At 38.5% G+C, this 23,654-nt stretch overlaps 1 protein-coding gene across 4 annotated transcripts in view; it reads left to right on the top strand.

The window, feature by feature from the left end:
* The first annotated feature begins 391 nt into the window (after nucleotides 1–391).
* The window catches only part of LOC136863053 (E3 ubiquitin-protein ligase RNF220), a 252,399-nt gene continuing 229,136 nt past the window's right edge, over nucleotides 392–23,654 (top strand). For 3 of the 4 annotated variants that reach the window (XM_067139381.2, XM_067139379.2, XM_067139382.2), the window contains exons 1-3: nucleotides 430–577; nucleotides 1,467–1,586; nucleotides 1,979–2,516. In XM_067139381.2, coding sequence (XP_066995482.1) covers nucleotides 1,467–1,586; nucleotides 1,979–2,516 — 658 coding nt within the window. In that variant the 5' untranslated portion in view covers nucleotides 430–577. The other variant, XM_067139380.2, reaches the window with a different exon arrangement.

Genomic DNA, 23,654 nt, shown 5'->3' with positions numbered 1-23,654 from the left:
CTACTCCATGAGGCTCCCCCTTAAACCAGTGACGCGGATACACAAATGATACGTGATCAAATTAATTTTCTTTTTTGCCTGGAACTTTAACTGCATATCTAGTTGAGCATAGATGTTTTCAAAGTTACCGTAGTGGGTTAGGATTACGCCGGTCGTACTTCTTGACTTTATTGTAGCAGAGTAGTTATCCCTCAGCCTTTTAACTAGAACGAAATATTTGCTGTCATATTCAAAAACAAGCCTGTGGTAAACATAACTTTTCATAGCTACGGGCGTATTTTGAAAATGTAAATCGATAATAATGTTTTACCCTAGCTTCAAACTCGCAGTTCGCCATGTTGAGTTTCTCCCGCCAGCCGAAACGCGATCGTGTTTTGTCGATCTCCCACCATGCACCTCGGGACAACATGAGTGTGTAGGTAAGTGTTTATGGAGCTCAGTCGGGGCTTGGTGGATTCAGGGGAAGCAATCGGATGCAAGTCGGTCCATCTAAAGTGCTTCACAGAAAGCCTGAGCTCGCCTATTATTTTATATACATTATTCGTCTTATGGTACATTCAGTTTGACGTTATACAAGGTAAACAAAATCTCGTACCAAGAGAGGGGTTATAGTGTCACTTGATATTAATCATATTTAAGGGTAAATCACGTACAATACGCATCCTACTGGGTTTAGTCTACTGCTCTGAGCTATTAAGTAACCAACAGTGTATTGTGCTCGACCTAATCACGTCTGTGGTTGTTTTTGTGCGCAACAGTGTTCCATTGTTTATGCAAACACATCTCTAGCTGAACCACCATCACTTTGTTTACATTTAAGTACAATCTGTCCTGAAAGAATTGGATCACTGTTTGTTTTTGCAACGTGGTTTTCTGTGTTTGTAGTGCAAATATCCTTAATTTTTTTCTTTGTTTACGCCATGATTTGTCATTTTGATGAATATGCATTTGCTTGTTAGAATATTCATGCATATTTACATATGAGACACCTCTGAGTGTTATATGTATTTGTTCTCATTTGAACTGACCATCTGTCATTTTTTAAAATTTGATGTAAGTCATTATTTAGAATATAAATATAATGGTAACTACATTATTATTATTTAGTAGTAGCAGTAGTAGCCTCATGTTAATGCAAGATTCACATCATAATTCGGAGGTGATGACAGTGTGATACCTATTTGAGCAGAGATGGAAATATTTTTCAGTATCAAGATGATTTTTCATTGGGAGGTTGTATAATGGTACGTTCTAAAGTGTAGTCATTCTTGAGGATTTTGATGAGCATTAATTTGTGTGCACTGTTAGAGAGCTAAAGTGTATTATTAATTTATTCTTACTAGGTAAAGTATTAGGTAATTTTTGAAAACATTGTTGATACATGTGCTGTTATTTGTTTCCATCACTGCTCTCTCTTTGAATTATTTTTCTTAATTACATTGTTGTATTGCTTTGATCTGTTGCAGATGGAAAATTCTGCTTACGTTCCCAATCCACTACCTGTACCACCTCCAGCTCTGGTAGTTTTTTCTCAGGCAGGAGGGCTGCCTGAGGCTCTTAGAATGCAGAGACCCTTTAACCCACAGGTAAAATAATAGCCTGTTTTTTTAGTTGTTAGTTGTATCATTTTGAGTCATTAATGAACTTCTCAGTTTATTTATTTCTGACTCTGAGACATGGGAAGTAAGTACATTAATATTCAAGGGAAGGGATAAGTTAAAATATTTTCATGCCATATGCAGCTACTTGTTCCCTGATGACACACATAAGAGCCCTAACATTGCCAATATAGGAACATTTTTCTTTCCACTTTAGAGAATATAGAACAATTATTTACGTAATTCACAGCTGCATAATATGGATTCAGAAAGAGTGGACAATTTTCAATAGTACTGTGTTTTTTTTCTTTTTCATGCCACCCTCTTTTGAGGATTTAAAATAAATATTTATGAGAACTAATGAATATCTTTTATTTCAGGCACCAGAAGCTAAGGATTTACACGTTCCTTTCTCTGCGGCTGGCTTTGGTCTTCGTCATATGGACAGTTACGCTGGACTGCCAGCACATCTATTGCACCACCTTCAGCCTCAGTTTCTTCATCCTGCACTTGATCCCAGAATCCCATTTGGTTCTGGAGCTTTTCGGCCTCTTGGTGCAGCTTCAACTCCTGAGGTCAAAGGTTTTCCGTCTGCTTTTGCCCCACCATCTAAATGTCTTAAGATTGAAACTAGCAATAGCAACCATCACGACACGTCACCAAATCAGAGCAATCATTTATCCACATTGTTTTCTCCTGGAGTGGCCGCTGAAGAGCGAGCATATCTGAACGGCCAGTCACAACAACGTGCAGATTCAAGTTCACCTGCTAGTGTCTCCATTTCACCTCCTCTTCTTCCCCCTATAGTCAAGGAGGAGAGTTCTGACGCACCCATGTCGGAAGATCGTGAAGGTACAGCAACGCCGGGGTCGGAAGGCACTGAGAGGTCCACACCAGAGGAGGGACGAGGATTCAGACGTGAGTAATTTTCATTTTATTATGTTTTTAGTCTGTATAGATAAAATTTGAGGAATGGAACATTTAAAAAAGTTTATAGGCTAAAGCTTCTGTTTACTGTGTACACTTGCAATGAGAAAATTATGTGTAATACAAGTAAATCACACTTGTCAGCATAGTTTATAAACTTATTTTTAGATATTTGTAAACATTGCTTCATCAGCTGGGTTTTTATGTCATCACTCGTACTTATTTCTAGTCCGAATGCAAGGAAGTGTTTCTTTCAGATGTATGTGTTAAAATCTGAGCCAATTTTTCATTAATCCGTCATTGATTTGCCCACAATGTTCTCGGATATTCCTGTATTATCATTACTTGGTTGCAGAAATGTTCCGTTATATTTGCACTGCAGGTACACTTTTAATAATTTTCTGGAGAAGGTTGTAAGCAAATCCGGTAGTTAGGGATCATCCTGAATATTTCTTCTGTTAGTTTGTTTAAAAATAATTACTGTCAGCCTGTCTTGAATGAAATGATAAGAGTTCCCTTAGAAATTTTCTAATTAATGATATGAGGAAAATGGTTGTTATGAAATGTTAACTGTCCACATTGTTATTGATATAGGCATACAGTAGGAATTGATGGTGAAGTTTATATTTTGCCTTAAGAGTTGAATGAAATTAACTATGAACCATTCGGTAGGTGTGGAATTCACTGACATTATGTAATAGTGATTGGGCACAAATGTAGTTTACAAGTTATAAGGGAATATGACCATGATTGGAAAGTTTCTACGGTCACTACTTTTTCAGTGGGCCTCATGCGTGTCTCTGCAATATGCAGATGCCCTGACAATTCTAATATTTCTAAAATTTCAATAGGAGCTAGGAAGACCATAAAGGAAGTACCTTGCCATTCATTTAAATCATGTGTGGGCTTGTTGAGGTTGAAAATAGCATTCTTAACTGATAAGTTGCTATTGTTCATCTCTACAAGTGTGTTCTTGTGCTGATAATCACTTCTAAATAGGTTTTCAACCGCACTAATACCTATTTTATGTAGACAGGTCAGTTAAACTCTATTATGAAGGATGATATCGTATCTTTTGCATGTTACACAAAAGCCTGTCTTACTAATTAGACGTTTTATATCTTTTTCCTATCCCATTGACGCCAGAAGACCTATCTCTGTCGGTGCAACGTAAAACAAATTATTAAATAAATTATACTGTAGGAGTGCGGAATTACTTCATGCAAATATATATTCCTACACTATGGTATGGTAAGGTTCATGAAATCAATGAAAATTGTTCTGTCACTTACCAAGTAGTCCTACCTAAAGTTCATCTATTGGACCTCCTGCATCCCACTTCACATTTACGTATGAAAGTAACATGTATATATCATCGCTTAAGAAACAATACCCTCGTATCTGAAAATGCTCTTTCTGTCCATTATTTTCCTTAGGATTGGTCACGCCTTCCAGCCACATACGAACGTTCAGTCCATCAGAACAGTTTTTGTTTGGTTCATTTACCTATGCTTATGTGTACTAAGTAAGTGACTGCAGTGTTTGGGTCTTGTAACTGTCAGCTTGCATTCGGGAGATTATGAGTTTAAACCCCACTGTCAGCAGCCTTGAAGGTGGTTTTCCATGGTTTCCCATTTTCAAACCGGGCAATGACCTGAAATAAGGCCACAGCCGCTTCCTTCAAGCTCCTAGCCTTTTCCTGTCTCAATTGATGCCATAAGACCTATCTCACTCGGTGCAACATAAAGCAAATTGTAAAAAAAAAAAAAAAAAAAAAAAAAAAAAAAAAAAAAACTGTAGGAATGCGTAAGAACTTCATGCAAATGTACATTCGTGCGGTATGGCAAGGTTCATGAATACAACAAAAATTGTTCTGATCGACTGCATATCCATATGAGGTTGGGAGACATGACCAGTTGGATAATAGTGGGTAGGGAGGGCATGGTGGAATATTAGGTTTTGTTTCTTTAGCGACCCTATGTATTGTATCATTTTTCTCTAAACACATCGTTACTTACTGTTTAGATAGTCTCGTGTGTGCATTAAAAGACAGGAGGAAACTGGTGTAATTTTTCAAGGTATAGTGTGGACTTTTAGACTCAAGTGCAGTTGGCATATTGTTTGAAAAATTTAAGACCATTGTTCAGGTGTTACTGTGTGTGTTCACATATGCCATTTGATGTAATTTAATTCCCCAAAAAGGTTGAAGAAATTATGGATCATTAAGTGGTATGTTGTGTGATAACTAGAGTGCAGATTTTTATGCATTAATAGATTAGAATGCAATCTCATTTGGAGACCAGCAAATATTGTCTACGGTCGTGTAGGGAGAGTTGCATAAATTGTAGGGGTTGTATTGGGCTGAACTCCTAATGTTTATACAAATCTCATTGCAGAACTATCTTGTGAGCCAGAAGAAGGTTGCAGTATAACCTACTACGGCATAAACATCTGGGCTCTAATGATAAACATACCAGTAAAGCTAACTTAAAAAGTAATATTGTTAGTAAGGCTGGAAAAGTAATATGCATGGTTGGTTCCATTTTACTACATTATCAATCATATTTAGTGTTCTCCAGAGCAAATTATGTGAGTGAAACACCACTTTATTTACATGTCTTTGAATTAGCTTCATGCCGGGCTGAATACCTCATATGGTTGAGGCTCTGGCTTTCTGATCCCGACTTGGCAGGTTCAATCCTGATTCAGACTGATTGTATTTGAAGGTGCTCAGATACATCAGCCTTTTGTTGGTAGATTTACTGGCTCGTGAAAGAACTCCTAAGGGAAAAAATTCTGGCACTTCAGCATCTCTGAAAACTGTAAAAGTAGTTAGTGGGCTTTAAAACCAACAACATTATTATAATTATACCATTATTATAGAATTATTATAATTAGTTTAATTTTCTTAGAATTTGGTTCCTAATGATAGATTTCATCAGGATATAAGTTATGATAATAGAGTAACGATATTAGTACTACGTAAGGCATGAGAGACTGAAGTGCCAGAATTTTGCACTTGAAGTAGGTGTTTTAATATGCTGGTAAATCTACTGACATGAACCTCTCACATTTATGCACTTTCTTCAGTGTTGTTTGACTGCATTTGATTTGAACTCAAAATTTTTAGCACAAAATAACTACATTACCCACTTTGTCTATTTACAGAATTAGTAAATCACTGAAAGCATGTTGATAAAGTCTTTTGCTACCTTTTGTCATAGGTCTACAGTGGAGATTCACATTTTATTCTGTTTTATCACTCTACTAGTCTTTATTGGGCACAGTTGTATAATAACCAGATTAGTGACCTTTCTCTAGTATGTGTAGTCAATGATTTATTGGTCATCTGAATGCCATTCATGCAAGTTTCTCAAACGGCAGGTCCATATCTTATGAATCCTAGGTGCATATTTTATTGTGTTTCATTTCCATGGGCTGCAAGTATTATTCTCAGATAAACTGCTCATGTTCCAGAGTGGTTGAAAGTGAAGAACCTCGATCGGAATGGATATGTAAACATTGGTGCTGAGCAGAATGGCCGCGCATATTAACACGCTACGGTTATAGAGTCAAACTCTGCATTCAGAAGAAGAGTGGGTTCGAGCCCCATGGCCGGCTATACTGAGAATGGTTTCCTGTTGTTTCCCATTTTCACTTCCAGGCAAATGCCAGGACATTTCCTATTTATAGGCCACAGCTGATTCCTTCCACCTTCTTACCCAATTTAATTCACCATCATTCATCTCAAACTGAGCTCGGTAGCTGCAGTCGCTTAAGTGTGGCCAGTATTTGGAAGATAGTGGTTTCGAACCCTACTGTTGGCAGCCCTGAAGATGGTTTTCAGTGGTTTCCCATTTTTCACTCCAGGTTGTACCTTCATTCAGGCCGTGGCCGGTTCCTTCCCGCTCCTAGTCCTTTCCTGCCCCATCGTCGCCATAAGACCTCTCTGTGTTGGTGCAACCTAAAGCAACTTGTATAAAAAACATTCATCTCATCTTCATTAGGCCTCAGCTGAGGTTGGTGCCGGGAAGGGTATCCGTCCATAAAAACATGCCATGTAAATTCATTTCACCTCCTCCCCGACACTGTGTTGGAACAGGACTAAGCGGTGTATATATACATACCTACATTCAAATATCAGTCTAATGAATAATGGTTGCGTCCCACACTTGTTTTTACTGTAGGAGCATATATTATCTCCATTTTCATTAAGGGATGATTGCTTCAAGAGACGTGAAAGAAATGGCCATACTTCATGAATATCTTGCTTTCTTACAAGAGATTGGCTAGAAACGTTATTGGTTTAACGTTTCCCAAGAAGTTGAAGTTTACTCATCTGTCTGGAGAATTTGGAATTTGGTTTTGAATCCTGAAGTTAGTCGCATTTTTTCCTTGTTTGTCATATAATCACATACAGTCCAACTTTACAATCGCTATAGGTTTTCTGCCCAATGGCAATTCAGGGAATTTTACTAATTAAAATTGCTAACAGTTGTATTTTTCCAGTTTTAACTGCTAGAAGAAATATAAAGGCATAGTGTGTGGTTTTTCTCTGGATGTAATGTATTATTCTGGTTCCACATTACTAGCCTTACATTGGGGGAATCATTTGAACTTGGGTTTCAAATTACTTCTGCTGCTCTACAGTCCTGTAGAAGCTTTTACATGGTGCCTGTACTGATAATTACCTTCATATTGGACGTCATGGACTTCCCAATTGCCTTTCTTTTTCATTTAATATTCTATGACAATTTTTTTTTTGCTACTGGTTTAACGCCGCACTAGCACATCAAAGGTTTTCGGCGACTGGGGGATGGGAAAGGGATACGTATTGGGAAGGTAGCAGCTGCAATGTTAATTAAGCTACAGCCCCAGAATTTGCCTGGTGTGAAATCAGGAAACCACAGAAATTCATTTTCAGGGCTGCTGATGATTTGATTCAAACCCACTATCTCCTGAATGCAAGCACAGGGCTGTGCGACATTGACTGCACGGCCAACTCACTCACATGATGAAATTGGAACATTTGTTGCCATTGAGTATTTGCCCACCAAACAGGTTGTTGGTAACTCTTGATGTAGCCTGTGGGCTCTAAGTTATCAGGATGGAGAGAAGCAAATTAGGTCATCTAGACAAACGGTGCATATTGTACCCATTATTGGCATCAGCTTTGAATATCACTTGCTGCAGCCTGTGGGCTTAGCAAAAGAAGCAAAGTTTTAGAAGTAATATCTGCCTGTTAATATTCTGGATGTTATAACGTTGCAATCACTGTTGATATTACAGGTAGATAGGAAGGAGTCGGGGTGGTGTGATGAGCACATTTCTTGATTGAGACTGTAAAGGTTTGCATAGTGGCTTCATATTTGGTATAAGATTGTTAGGATTAGAGAGTGAAGTAATTTTACACCATTTCAGTAAATCAGAAGTACTTTAAACTAGGATTATGTTGTGGACAACTGTGATGCAGCATAATCTGTCATGTACTGTCTTATTGGTTTGTGATTATGCCAACACATGGTTGCAAACAAAGGAGTTGTTTTATACTGAAAATCTACTTCAGAGCTAGGAAATAAGCAGTTCTGTTTAGTGTTGAATATAGTAATCATAATCGCATAGCAAGCCTAGTTTATGATATGCATGGAATTTAAACAGAAAGGATAAAAGAAATCTCTAGTTGTAACACTGGAAATGTAGAGAATTACTTTGCTCAGGGTCTTTTGTGTTTGGCCACATATCCAAGTTGCCAAAGGGGATATCAGGATTTTATGGGAAATAGTTTTGAGGTAAGTTTAAAAAAAGTCTGTACCATAATTTTTCTCATTGTTAAACGGTTATTTATTGATAATTTTTGTTCATTTGACTTAGGCATTTCTGTGCTCACTTCCTTCTATGTGCTCTCTAAATTTTGGAGGACTTGCCAATATCAGTAATATATTGTCATATTCTGTCCTCTGACAGTTATTCTGATACTTGATCCATTTCTTAATTCTTTGCTGAAATGTGAGCGTTTGGTGCATTGTGACAGTAACCATCCAGTTTGATTTGATGTTAGAATTAGGAGTGTTCTTGGGGAACATACGTTGTGTATGTTTGTAAGGATCTGAAATTTCTTAGAATGTAAATCTTTGATTACGATATCATATATTTAAGAATATTGTAAAACTGTGCATGTTGGGAACAAGTACACTGGAACAATAACAAAAAAGGCTTTGCTGTGTGGTTTGTGGCATTTTATAATTATACTAAAGTTTTTGAAACTTTTCATATTCAGCTTATCACTGCAAGTCAGTTCCATGCTCCCCATGCAAGCAGTTCTGAACAAGAAAGTTAGTTTTTATTCAGAAATAAATCTTCATTAGAACTGGTGCACAGTTGTAAAGGTTGCTGTCAGGAGGCGTATTGCTCTAGGATTAACCCTGTGAGAAGTGGAATCTGCACATTTGTAGTCATAGGATGAAGGTTTATGTTAATTTTTTGGAATCTGTTCGGTTAACTTGTTTGGCATACAAATATTCAGAATCTTCAGGTTTTTTGTCACTTGAATATGTAATAAAACCAATGCGTTGAATATGGTTCAGTTTTATTGCCAGCTGTTGATGGTAATATGGAAGAAATTTAAATAGTGATGTACTCTGATGTTCATATAATAATGGTTTAGTTACGAAAACTTGGCTTATTATGAATATAATTTCCTTCCCTTTCCCAGAACAAGGGCTTCCTAGGACTGGTTCAAGATTTTAGTCTTTATTACTTATTACTTACATTTAACTTGCTGCATCTTATTCTCAGTATTGTTTTAAAATTTTGTTTGTAATGATGCAGTCTCAGTGTACGAATTTGCTGGTCAGTCTTGACAAATACACATACATTCAAGAGGCAGTGAGTTTGAAATTCACTATTGATCATTTCAACTCTGTAAGGATGGATGCCCCTGTGAAGGCCACAGTCATTTGTTGGTTCTTTCCTAATTTTTAACCCTAGTAAACGCTGGTCCCGCTGTTTATAGTGCCATGTTATACGTTATCAAATTGAATTTTACCTAAAGTACATGGGCCCAAGGACAATGATTTCTCAAGCTTTGCAATAGAAAAATAATGTTTTCTACATGTTCGTCATTGAATTGGGAAACTCTTAAAGGATAGAGGTGAGCTTTGCAAAGGAAAATAGAAAAATAACGTTTTCTACATGTTCGTCATTGAATTGAAAAATTCTTAAAGGGTAGAGGTGGAGAGGAATGATTCATGTATAGTTACTTGGCAGCTGTGCAGAGTTTCTGATGTTCCATTGGTTGTGTTCGAATATTTTATAAATTATAACATTGTAGAATTTTATTCATGTATTTACTTGGTAGAAGTTCGCTCTGGGTAACATTTACTCTGATTCACAGGAAATAGTGGATAATTCTTTAATCCATGTTCTATCTCTGGGGCATGCTTCATTTTTTGTCTCGGGTAGATGCATTACCACAAACCTCTTAATAGCAAACCGAGGCATTTACTGTATACCTAACTGCATCAGGCTGGTGACGTACGATGTCACATACCTCTATAGTGATAGAAGAGAAAACGTTTACAATGTTCAGAAATTAATATTGATGTTTATCCTGTACAATACAGAGCTGTAAGGTTTGGATAGAGTTTGTAAACTAATATCTTCAACTTCCAACCATTTAACTAAATTGTCTAATGGTGTTGAGTGCATTATTCATATAGGAATACGTGGGAAATTACTAGATATTCACGTATGATTATCATTCATTCAACATGACAAAAGGGTTGCAATAACAATTTCCTCCTTTTACACATATTTTACAATAACTACAAAAAGCAACATTTCCATCCTGATGTAGTTTATATTCAGGAGCTCTTTGATAATTGAAGAGGAATAAAAATTCAGGAGAACTTTCATTTTTTTGTTCATGTTCATGACTGGTTAGTCAATATTGAGCAGTTTCAGTGCAGTTTATGTTGCTTTACGTTTTGATATAAGTATGTTACTTTGATACCAGTTTCATTTTCGACTACTAGCAGTTACACAGCACTTACAAAACACGGAGTAAATATTTTTACAAATACAGTTTATATTTCTAAAACGCGAATTTTCTGTATCGAAGGAATTTCCGTTTCCTGACGGAATGCTATATAATTCATATGTTACATATTTTCGATAACTCGAAGTTATCGAGCACGTACTCGTTTGGCGAAAACGCATATGGTGCTGTTAACGTGTTAAGAGAATGTTGTAGAGAGCACACGGTTACAGAGAAAACTACGCAGGAAAATTACAGATTTATTTCCAAATACGAATTTATATGTATTGTAAAATGAGAATGTTGCTTTTTTGTGGTGATTGGCAATTCGGATTGTAACACACTTTATATAACTGAGCTTCTTGACAGTTCTGCTTGTAGGAGGTTATTGCAATTGAAATATAATCTAGGACGACACGAATTCGTTAACATCTACACTACGATAAGTTTTAGCTAATAATTTTACATACGACAGTCTAACGGGCTCCAAAGAAAATTCAGACACGAAGTAATTATGAGATAAACAATAAGCGAATAGAAATTAATATTAACACATTAAATACACTTTTTTGTGGTTTAACGTCGCATTAAAACATCAAATGCTTTCGGCTACGCAAGGATGAGAAAGTGTTAGGATTGTATAGGTAGCGGCCGTGTTCTTCATCGATATTAAATACAAGTCTTTCTTGATAATATTTCGTAGGTAACAGCTTGGCGTCGGAATCGGTACATAGGAAAGTACCAATTCAATGCTAAATAAACATTGCTAACTTTCTACAAATGACCGAGGAGTTGAGTGTGCGGTTAGGAACACGCGGCTGTGAGCTTGTATTCGGGAGATAGTGTGTTCGAACCCCACTGTCGGCAGGTCTGAGGATGATTTTCCGTTGTTTCCCATTTTCACACCACAAAAATGCTGGGTCTGTACCTTAATTAAACTCATGGCCGCTTCTTTCCCACTCGTAGCCCTTTTTGGTTCCTTTTTCGCCATAAGACCTGTCTGTGTCGGTTCGACGGAAAGCCAATTGTAAAGATTTCTGCAAATACAGTTATATTTCTAAAACGCGAATTTTCTATATCGAAGGAATTTTCGTTTCCTGACGGAGTCCTGTATAATTCATGTTGCATATTTTCGATAACTCGAAGTTCTGTTACTCGAATTCTTTGTTATCTTCAAGGATATTTCAAGCCCAGGTGTGAAATTTCTTTCTGTAACTTCAAGTATATGCAGAACATTACGCTTATGTCTACTTGATTATCCCCAGACAAAATTAGTTCCTGTCGGAGAAACCTAAACTTTCTCGTGATACAAAATTACGCACACTCTATACATTTTATTTTGAGTGTATTGTTTGACTAGCCATACTAACTTTGCGACCTTGAGTAGCCACGTACCACTGTAGCTTAAAACCCTGTTTTAGGCCACTTTCAACCCCTAGTAAGGGGTTTACAGTACGGGGTTGCAGTCCTCATTTGGCTAAAACACATATGGTGCTGTTAATCTGTTATAGAGAGCACACGGTTACAGAGAAAACTACGCAGGAAAATTACAGATTTATTGCCAAAAGTACGAATTTACATGTATTGTAAAATGAGAATGTTGCTTTTTTGTGGTGAAATAAAACTGTATTACGATATCGGATAATATTAAAATTTTAGATGTAAAAAAAAGAACAGTGTCCAAAATTAGGAAATGGTAGTGAAGCTGATATTTTTTGTGGAGCCGTAGTAGTATGTACGTTTTTCTATAACTCGAAGTATTTTCAGCCTTTTCAGGCACTCTGAGATATCGAAGTTTGACTGTACACAGTATATATAAGTTTTTCAGTCTGTCGAAACAGGAATTATAACGCTTAAAACACTACAACATACCTGTAAAAAAAAACCACTTGCTGAATATTTTGCAGGTGTGTTATAATGTTCTAAGCGTAATAATTGGTTTCGACAGACTGAAAAACTTAAGAATTATATTAACTGAGTAGACACTGGAAAGAGAGTTCCTCTAGTAACAAGTATATGGCACAGAACAACAAGCTAACACAATGTGTTGGTCATTGTTACCACTCTATATGGGACATTTACTGTACGTTTAAAAATTTACCCGCCCACCAAAGGTGACTCTTGTTCTGTTTCATTTCACTCCACCTTTCATACGAGATTCTGGATATTTGCCGTCCTGAGCAACTCGCACTGCGCTTCTGGGTAATTTCTGTGCTTAGTTGCTGCAGATACTTTCTATATCAATCAGAATGCGTATATTCGTTCTATTGTCAGGAAAACGAAATTGCCAGAAGAGGTAGACTCTTTTTTTTTTTTTAGATTTGTCATTGTATTGAAAATACATTTGTCATTAATCCGTTCTGCTGGTTTATTGTTCTAATGTGGGCCACTTATTAATAGAGAAAAATTGAAGAAATTATAGGTTATTCTTTTTTCATCGCAAGTTGTTAACGAAACTTCAGGAGCTAGGTATTGAGTTCTGTTTTCCACCTTTCTTCGCTTATTAACTGTAGGCAATGTTGTTTGCATAAAATATCTATATTCTAGGATGAAAGGCAGTTTGGAGAGTGGATGCATGGCGTTGCCTTTATTGAGGTAATAGTGCGGCCCGCGGGAAGCCCGCTATGCCGAAAGCAAGCAATCGGTAACGGAGCCAATGACGCGCGTATTGTAGCTGCGTTGAGAGGTACAACTAGGTACAGCTTCCAGGTTTTATGAGATAACGTTAACTACATCATGGTTCTCCGTATTGCATTTTCTGTTTGTTACTATTATTCACAGTTTTTGCTTGTTTAACGCTAATACGTACTCTTTTTTTAAAAAGAAAATACATGTATTTTAATCTAGTGCATACTTGCAGTGATGGGTCGTATACGTTTGGAGTAAAGAGGACTCCTCTGTTTTGGTTCTGTGATTTTTCTTATTTTCTATCATGTGGTTGAAGTGAGAAACTAAGTGATACTTTTTTTAAAATACAATGGATTGAGTTTCTTTTAAGTTGTTCACGTCTTTATTTTATGCAATTGCATTACAGTATTAAATGCTGCATTTTACGGTTAATTGGTTCCGCAAGTTTAATTTTTTTTAACACTTTTTCATATGCTGTTGCTCTTCTATGGTATGTTACAAAGCTAACCTGACTTCCCTAGAACTGTATAGCGTCTGTGTTAGAGAGATGTCATTTGAGGTAAATAAGATCCCACCTGTTCTTTCCTGCTGATACTGCCTCTGAAACCCTGAGAATTACTGTGTTCGTTTACAGTTCTGTAATGACAGCCCGCACTTGGTGCAAACGAAAGCTAGGGGTCGTAGTGCGAAGAAAACTCGCCAGTTAATAATAGTGTTACTAGTTTTACGTCCCACTAACTACATTTTTATAGATTTCGGTGACGCCTAACCTGCAAAAGTAACTTTTACGATGATTCATAGTTCCATGTGGTTGTGTACTTAAAAAAGTTGTATATAATTCGTAGCCAATTTTCAGTTATGCCTACGTTAGAGAAGCTGCTGCAGTCTGTTACGCCTTCTGCACTAATCGCTGTACATAAGCTTCCGCAATACAATTGCGAATCTATACCGTACGGAGGTTCAGATATTGAACAAATGCCGAGTATTTTTAGTTACCAGTACTACTGTTTGTCACGCCAGGGCAACACGAACGACATACGGAGATTGGACACTTGTTTTTATGTAATGCGTGCCGTCTGTTAGTTAGCCTTCTTGTGATTTTTTTGTGATATTTTGGATCGGTTTAGGGTTTGATAATTTTTCCCTATATGTCCGGTCGAGTTACTGGTTTAGAAGAGCGCTCGTCTTCTGACTCCCAAGTTGGCGGGTTCGATCTCTGCTCAGATACGCCAGCCTCTTGTCGGTAGATTTTCTAGAACTGCTGCGGAACAAAAGCCTGGCACCACGGCACTTCAGAATACCATAAATGTAGTTAGTGGGACGTAAAACCTTAGAACATTATTATTATTATTATTATTATTATTATTATTATTATTATTATTATTGGGCGAGTTTGCCGTGCGGTTAGGTGCGCGCAGCTGAGCTTGCATCTGGAGGATAGTGGGTTGGAATCCTACTGTCGGCAGCCCTGAAGATGGTTTTCCGTGGTTTCTCATTTTCACACCAGGCTGTACCTTAATTAAGGCCACGGCCGCTTTCTTCCCACCCCCCAGGCCATTCATATACCATTGTCGCCATAAGGCCTATCTGTGTCGGTGCGACCCAGGCCTAAAGTAAAAAAAATAATGTTACGTATACGTGGTTTCCGACAGTCATCATCATTCTACAAATTAGCTTGTACATCCTTGAACAGCAGGGTTATGACTAGAGCTGGGAATTTTATGCCAGCTTTTGGCCCTGAAATATGCATGCAAATTTGTCCCCAAACAGTTTAAATATGCATAGAAGTACATTTAAAAATATGCCTGGGCCGATGACCTTCGATGTTAGGCCCCTTAAAACAAGCAACAAGCAAGAATATGCATTGCGTGCTTGTAAAAATGTGCCATTTTTGTGTTATTTGTTAAGACTGTAATTAGGGTTCTTATTTTGAAACGTTGGTCGAAGTTCATTAATGCAGACTAATGTCTTAATTTTGTGAAGACTGTCTGTGATGATGTGCAGCTAGGTTGCAAATATATTAGGAAGATCAGATGTGTTTTTGGTAGAACCTTTCTTTTAGTCTTATGCTATCGATATTATAACAAACAGTTGACGTGAACTGCTCGTTGTTTTAATTCTTTTTTACAATTTGCTTTACGTCGTACCGACACAGATAGGTCTTATGGTGACGATGGGATAGGAAAGGCCTAGGAGTGGGAAGGAAGCGGCCGTGGCCTTAGTTTTTATATCTTTTCCCATACCTTGCATGCCGAATAAGGCGGCAGCTTACGTAAGTTCAGAGCACAAACCTTAAAAAATATACAGTTGCAACTACTTCTAGTTTTTTCGTGGAAAAGGGAAAGTGAAAGCCGCCTCTGCTTTTCGTACCTCCGTTACATGTCTTACAGGCTCAAACACACTTTTTGAATCTGGTGGTGTAACGTCGCTCGAAGGCTTTCTGCGACAAAAGGAGGGAAAAGGGCTTGGATTTGAAGGTAGCGGCCGTGGTCTTAAGTTACAGCCACAGCATTTACCTGGTGTGAAAATGGGAAATCAGGGCAAACCATCTTCATCGTTGCCGACTGGGGGATTCGAACCCGCTCAAACATTATAGTATGGTCTACTTGTACTTGGAAACTTACGTGAATGGAGTTTTTGTGTCGAAGAACAAGGTACAAAATTCTCATAAGTTTTATGTACAGTGTAAATATGGACTTGTTTCTGTCATTTTATAATGACTGTATCGTAGCCTGCTCCATCTTTATTAAGTTGTGTAACCATTAATAAACCTTCTAGTTTTACAATTCACATAGATTGGAGCATTGAGTTATGAACGAAAATAACATTCCTTATAGTGTTGTTTTTCTCTTGTAGTTCTGGATGTTGTGAGAGGTTGTATTTTTATTTTTTCTTGATGATTATCGGCTGCGAGTAATGTAGTGAATATATCTGCGTTGACGTAGCCCGTGAGGACCACTCGAGGCCGCCCTTGCACACTGTGTTCAGAGATTTTTGGCTTCTTTCATATGATAGGGTGATGGTGCGAAATGCGTTAACTTTCCCAAACTAAATCTCTGTTTCTGTGGAGTCATGGTTATGTATTCCCAGAACGATCTGCCAACGTTCGAATGTTGAAATATTTTGGCCTTAGCATTTCTTTGCGGTTAATGATGATAATACTAGTTTTACGTCCCACCACTAGCCTCTTCTACGGTTTTCGGAGAGGCCGACTTGCCGGAGTTTCGTCCCGCAGGAATAGTTGTGCGTGTCAGGTAATTTACCGGCACCGTGCGGGTGTATTGTGGCGTATCTCTAGAGCGAATTCCTTCCGAGGCAGTTATATGAACACTCAGACTTGGTGTATATTACGGGTTTCTGTTTATTGTACCACCCGTTTTGAATATGGTATTATATTTACATGTTGTGATCGGCTGATTGAAGATACTGTAGACTGGCGTACGATAGAACATATCTCTGAACGTTCATCAAATTAAAAGCGCTTGTTCCGTCATGTTTTTTTTTTTTCATGCGATATAGCAAAATTGGTTGTGAATATTTGCTGTTAACATACCTTAGTAAATAGCGTTTCATACCTTCTTATTCAGTTCGCAGTGACTTTTCTTCGTCAATATTATGAAAATAGAAGGAAGCTGCATCCATGAAGTCACCGTTATACGTTAGCGTGTCGGGCTGGTCTGGGCGGTGTTCCATCAGACTTCGATGCTCCTCCGACAACGAATAATAATAATAATAATAATAATGATGTAGTGTTTACGTCCCGCTATCTAGTTTTGACGGTTTTCGGAGATGCCAGAATGTTGTCCCGCAGGAGTTTTCTTACGTGCCAGTAAATCTACCGACACGATGCTGACGTATTTGAGTACTTTCAAATACCACCGGGCTGAGCCAGGATCGAGCCTGCCAATTTGGGGTCAGAGGGCCAATGCCTCAACTGTCCGAGCCACTCAACCCGGCGGCAGCGAGTAAGGTGTGGTGGACGTGCAAATGTATTGACACCAGTGTATTTGCAGATGAGATATGTGCTATTTTTTAAATAAAATGTTAGTGTGATGTCATGTCGGGAATTTGTACTTTTTGATTTTAACATCATCTCATCACGTTCGTTTCCTGTTTGTATGTTGTTTGTACGGTCTCCACATACGAATTTTCTACTGTCAATGCCATCTTCTGTTTTTCCCTAGGACAGCATTTTTCGTGACGAAAAGACGAAATTGTATTTCTTGCATCCTTTTATCCCCGATGCAGGCGTGTTCTACATGTCATTCCGATGCTTGCTTTTTATCTCTAACTCTCTTTCCGGTCATGTGCTGGCCATACTTTTTGCTTTTTCTTCCATCAGCTTATAGTTGTACTTTACGTTGGAAGTTCTATGGTGACAGATACTCTTCATATTTCTCGTCATTATTTCGATTGTCAAGTGAAAATGACGTATCAAACATCCATGAGTCTAATTTTGGGCCCTCCGCGTGTTTATATGAAAAATTGATTGAGTAATTTCAGTTTGATTCCGGTAGTGCCCGTTATGTGATTTCTTTTTCTCTCGAATGAGCCGGGATGAGAGGCTCAGATGGTTGGGCGCCGGCGGATTAGATTTTGGTTCAGGCCGTTGGTGTTTGAAGGTGCTCAAGTACGTCAGCCTCGTGTAGATACATTTACTGGCATGTAAAATAACTCTTGCGAGACAAATTCTGGCACCTCATCATGTCCGAAAATCGAAAAGGTAGTTAGTGAGATGTATTTTCTCGGGTGATCTGTTAAACTGTGTAGGCGTACATGCCATGACCGACCCTCCACAGCTCTTGTCAAACAATTAACTATTTACTCACATAGTACTGACATTTTGAAGCTATGTCGACAAGTTTCCTTTAGACTTTAAACACGGTCTTCGTTATTTCCGATAGTGTATACAATCTCTGGAAAGTTTGACAGTTGAGTTATGAGCCATTTATTACTTGAGTTTTCATCTGAATTCCCCCTCCCCTCACCGAATAGATTTCATTACTAGTAAAATTAATGTATGTGATATGTGTTGTGAGAATATCCTTGCTATATAAATGCCATGCAGACGTTCGAAGTTCGTTCTGAACTTGTTCTTTCCGACTTTCTGAAGGCCTTTTAATTCTCCTTGCATGCCATATAAATATTCCCGGTGCGGACAGCGATTTATGTGGATATTTTCTACATTCGTTACCTGAAATATTTGAACAGGAACTATATTCAAATTCTGTAACACCTTATCAACAAGCTTTCTCTCGTATGCGCGCATACAAGTACTGAGTGCCTATGTTCTTGGCATATGAGCCGACAACTTTAGCGGAAAACTATGTCATTTAAAGTTGAAATATTTCCTTTTCGTAGAAAATACTGCTCTTAATAATAATAATAATAATAATAATAGAGGAATGAAATCGAAGCATTGAAATGCACCCTTGGTTCCGAAGAGGAAGTTAGTTCCCATACCAAATTACTCATGTTTAACTGTGTGAGGATCGACTCTATTCTATGCGACCGGCATGTTTTATTCGTGAACAGAAGGTAGCAGACTTGAAAGTGTTGAAAGTAATTGATGTCCAAAATGTGTAAGAACAATTGTAAACAAAGTTTAGCATCTACACGTTGTAGTAATTTCCGTTCCAGTCAGATGGGATATTGAAGAGTATATGTGTGAATGGATGAGAGGAGAGAAACAGTCGAAGTCAGTAATGCTGGATGAGTGAATTATTTGTAGGAAGTGCATTTTCGGTTCGGAATTCAACGATTTTAGGTGGAATTCAATGGGACATAGCGCTGTGAATACGGCATTGTGAGGGTGATTAGTTCTTCCAGAGGGCTTGGCGCTGATTACCATTATAACATGTCCTTGAAAAGTGTCTGTGTGATATTTGAAGAGGGTCAAATACGCCAGCTTCATGTCGATAGATTTACTGGCACATAGAAAGAACTGCTGTGGGACTAAATTCCGGCAGTTTGGGATCTCTGAATAATGTTAAGTTACTTGTTTCACGTCCCACTAACTACTTTTACGGTTTTCGGAGACGCTGTGGTGTCGGAATTTAGTCCAGCAGGAGTTCTTTTACGTGCCAGTAAATCTACCGACATGAGGCTGACGTATTTGAGACCTTCAAATACCACCGGATTGAGCCACTCATTCCGGCATGGATCTCTGAAAACCGTAAAAGTAGTTAGTGGGTCGTAAGATGGTGACAGTATTACTTTAGAGATTTTTTTATGGGTTACTCAAATTTTACCAATGTAGGAGAATGTTACACCTACATTCCAAAATATTGTATAACCGAAGTGTGTGGAACGTGGTAAAAATACGAGACCAAATTAAAGAAATTTTAGCCTATATTAAAAAGATATTTTAGGCTTACGTATTTTAACGTTGTAATTTGTTATACATTTTTAAAAGGGACTTGCATGAGCGTATTTAATCCTTCAACGGGATAGTGGATAGTTACTTATATGGACTCGAGTTTCTGATCTAATTGACTAATGCAGTTTTCTCTACCGGACTGATAAAAACGGTAAAGGAAATTGCTTCATTCCTATTAGGATGACCAATATAATAATTCTATTATGGGCTTGACAGAATTTCTCGAAGCTCGGTATTTGTGATTGTGCACTAGGCTATATATTATCGGATAGTATACAGTTTCGAAGCAGTATTAAGGTGACCAAAATATTCTTCGTTGATATTAGCTGTATCGAAAAATTGTGCATAATAGCAGTTGTACAATATAATTTCCTATTTTTTAAAAATTTTCTATGTGATATTTACTGTACGACGAGTAATGGCGACGATATTCGCGATTATTACGTTTTTCAGAAACTTTTAAATATCTTATGAAATAGTAAATTGTTCTATCTAAGGAGTGTGCATTAGAAATGTATCACCGAGCTCGATAGCTGCAGTCGCTTAAGTGCGGCCAGTATCCAGTATTCGGGAGATAGTAGGTTCGAACCCCACTGTCGGCAGCCCTGAAAATGGTTTTCCGTGGTTTTTCATTTTCACACCAGGCAAATGCTGGGGCTGTACCTTAAGGCACCGGCCGCTTCCTTCCCACTCCTAGGCCTTTCCTGTCCCATCGTCGCCATAAGACCTATCTGTGTCGGCGCGACGTAAAGCAACTAGCGAAAAAAAAGAAATGTATTAAACGCAGTTTCCTATCTTTAATGATATATTTTTACAGTTGCGCGTACGGCCGAATATAACCAGATTATTCACGAATTTGATGTTTATCACCGTTCGTCAACAGCAGACATCAATCAAAGGAAAACAGTATTCTGCGCTGTCGGGTCGAAGGCCTATAGCTTTAAGCTTGTAGTCTGGAGATCAGGATTTGCACTGCCCCCTCCACAGCTTTGATGAATTACTTTAATCCATTTTATAAGAAAAACTACTTTTACTCTCTCAAGCACGAGAGGTTGAATATTCTGCACCATGATACGCACTTGCCCGTATGTCAGTATAGTTCCTGAATGCAAGAACGTTTTGGTTTTTATTTTATGGCCGCCGTAGGACACTATTTTTGTGGTAGGGTAGGGAGATAGGCGTGTTTCTCGGGCGGTAGAGCACTGGCTTTCTGAACCCAAGTTAGCGGCTTCGGTCCTGTCTGATTGTGAGTCCAGTTATGTTTCGAAGTACTCTAATACGCCAGTCACGTGTCGTTAGATTTACCGGCTCGCAAAATAACTGCGAGACAAAATTCTCATACCTCGGCTTCTCCGAAGAACATAAGTTAAAAGGAGTTAGACGGACGTAAAACTAATTACGTTATTATTGTGTGTTTGCTGTTTTCATCGCAGTGGTCAGCACAATGCCGTCCTGAGTAACCGCTACTTCGTGACCTGGTGGTGTACATCTTATTTCTTACAGCGTCTTGTTTGCCCGTATAGGACTTGTGAGTTTTCAAGTTTTGGCCTGTGCTCTGGATCGAACCATAAATCATCGATGTGGCTGTAAGCAACGCAAACTGCTATAACGCCATTATCAATCAACAAGTGAATTTTAGTTTATCGAAATTATATGCTCAGTTTTCTCTTTTTTTCGTGAATGCGTCTTAGGTATAGATGACTCGTCTGTTTTTATGTAATAGTGACCACCGAGCACTTCGATAAAAATTGGGTTTCTTCTTGTAGGCCTATATGGAAAAATTGCGAAATACTGACACCGGTGTTTGTTAAAACAGTTGGTCGTTTTCTGCTCATTTTTTGCTTCGGCAAGCAAGGCTAGTAGTGCTGTTCAATACTGTCCCACGCGAGGACGTTCAGTTTTCTGAAACGAGTTTATTAATTATTTTATTTGCGAACGGCTTTGGAAAATACTGTTTTCAGAGAAAAGAAACTGTTTCACAGACGCTGAAGTTAATTGGCAGGCGACACCCATGGTTTTTTTCATTTTTTGTGTGGTTCACTGTTGAGAAATTTGTGTGTTACGCGTACCTTTCAACTACTGTCGGTCTTAATCCATTACTGCATATTATCTTATATATCGGATGTCACTCTTTTGGTTTGGTGTGCCATATTTGCTAGTATTGCCTTGTGTCACTTTACTGGCTATTCATTTGGCAACTAGAAAACATTCTTAGTCTCATTCCATAGTTAGTAATGGTGGTGAGAAATTTAATAGAAGGCGACCTGGTGTCTGAATGTTTACAGTAGAGGTAAGTGTGGAGTGAAAGTGCTGTTATGTTCCATGTTATTTAAAGAATATGAAGATTAATTTCGAAAAATGCACCACTTCTCACTTGCATTGCATATCACGTTTAAAATTATAATCATTAAAAATACATTATTTGCTTATCAGTCCTGTTATTTGATAAACACGAAAAGAAAAACAGTATGCCATTCCTGCAGCTTCGTTCTCAGATAGGTTAAGATAAAAAAAATTGAAAAGCACTGCACACATAAGCCTATAAAGGGCTGTTTTAGGACGGTTATTCGAGACTTTGTTCGCGCAAAACTGTATGCTCCTGTCTTTTTTTTTTTTTTTTTGCTAGGGGCTTTACGTCGTACCGACACAGATAGGTCTTATGGCGACGATGGGATAGGAAAGGCCTAGGAGTTGGAAGGAAGCGGCCGTGGCCTTAATTAAGGTACAGCCCCAGCATTTGCCTGGTGTGAAAATGGGAAACCACGGAAAACCATCTTCAGGGCTGCCGATAGTGGGATTCGAACCTACTATCTCCCGGATGCAAGCTCACAGCCGCGCGCCTCTACGCGCACGGCCAACTCGCCCGGTGCGCTCCTGTCTTAACCTGAAGAGAAGGCTACTTCTTTCTTACTGATATCCCTTTAGCGAACGAGTCGATATACTATATCAGCAACCCAAGGACTGTATCCGTTTCCACCTGCAGGCGTATCAGGTTTTCCGTCTTGGTTCGAACACAAGCTTCGCGACTTTATCGGATGGAACGTATGCTGTCATTCAAGTAACGGCAGTTTTATTCTTCTGTCGTACATCCAGACAGCCTATGGTCTGGGATTTTGTATTTGATTTCATGGGTCATTGCCGTTCACCTACTTATTTATACTGCATTTATTTCCGAAAACGTGGAAGTTTCTCGTCATGTACCCCTTAGTGGACTTTATTCGATGCATTTTTGTTCATCCAAAAATATGTGGTTACTCCCTGACGTTATGAGGAGACCTTCCTACGCGAGGTAGTAAAGGTGTTCCCCGAAGGTCGTGGGTTTGAACAATATGTGCACGGGATTTCCACTTCTGGACAGGTCCATCATCCTGGGGCCCGCTCAGCCTGCAATAAGTTAATTTCTGGGGGCAAAGGTTGGCGGTGCACAGAGGTAATCACTCTATCCTACTTAGTAGCGCTGCGCCGGGCTGAGTGTCGCAGACAATAGAAGCGCTGGCCTTTTCTGAGCCGAAGTTGACGGGTTCGATCCCAACTCAATCCAGTAGTATTTAAAAGTGCTCAGAAACACCTCGGCATCTCCGAAAACCCTAACAGTTGTTAGTCGGACGTAAGGTCTATAACTGTGTTATTCTGCCTAGTGCTGAGGTTAGATATTCAGGAAGCCTATGCCTTCCACTCCTCCATGGGCTTGTATGAAGATTACTTTATTTAACCATATACCGGGTGCACTTATTGGCTCACAGTTGTTACTCCATGATTCTAGTGCATCGTAACATAAGTTTACTTGTTTTTGTAACTTGTCGAGGCATTTTCTTAAACAGCCCAATGTATGTAAATGAACACTTCGGGATAGATTTTTAACGAATGAGGGTTTTTATTAACCTTTTGTATTTACACACGTGTGATGCGTCGATTTTTGTATGGGTTTTCTTCATTTCTATTACAGAAGGATATGCACGTTCGTAGCAGTTGCACCTTTATGATTACTCACAGTGGCATAGTTATCTGCTCTCAGGGATTACAGTATAGCCTAAGAAAGGCGATGTGTTTTGTAATTATGCTTTTATACTATCTATTACGAATGAAA

The sequence above is a fragment of the Anabrus simplex genome, chromosome 2 (assembly GCF_040414725.1).
Source record: "Anabrus simplex isolate iqAnaSimp1 chromosome 2, ASM4041472v1, whole genome shotgun sequence".
NCBI lineage: Eukaryota > Metazoa > Arthropoda > Insecta > Orthoptera > Tettigoniidae > Anabrus > Anabrus simplex.
This window is presented reverse-complemented; position numbering and strand designations above follow the sequence as displayed.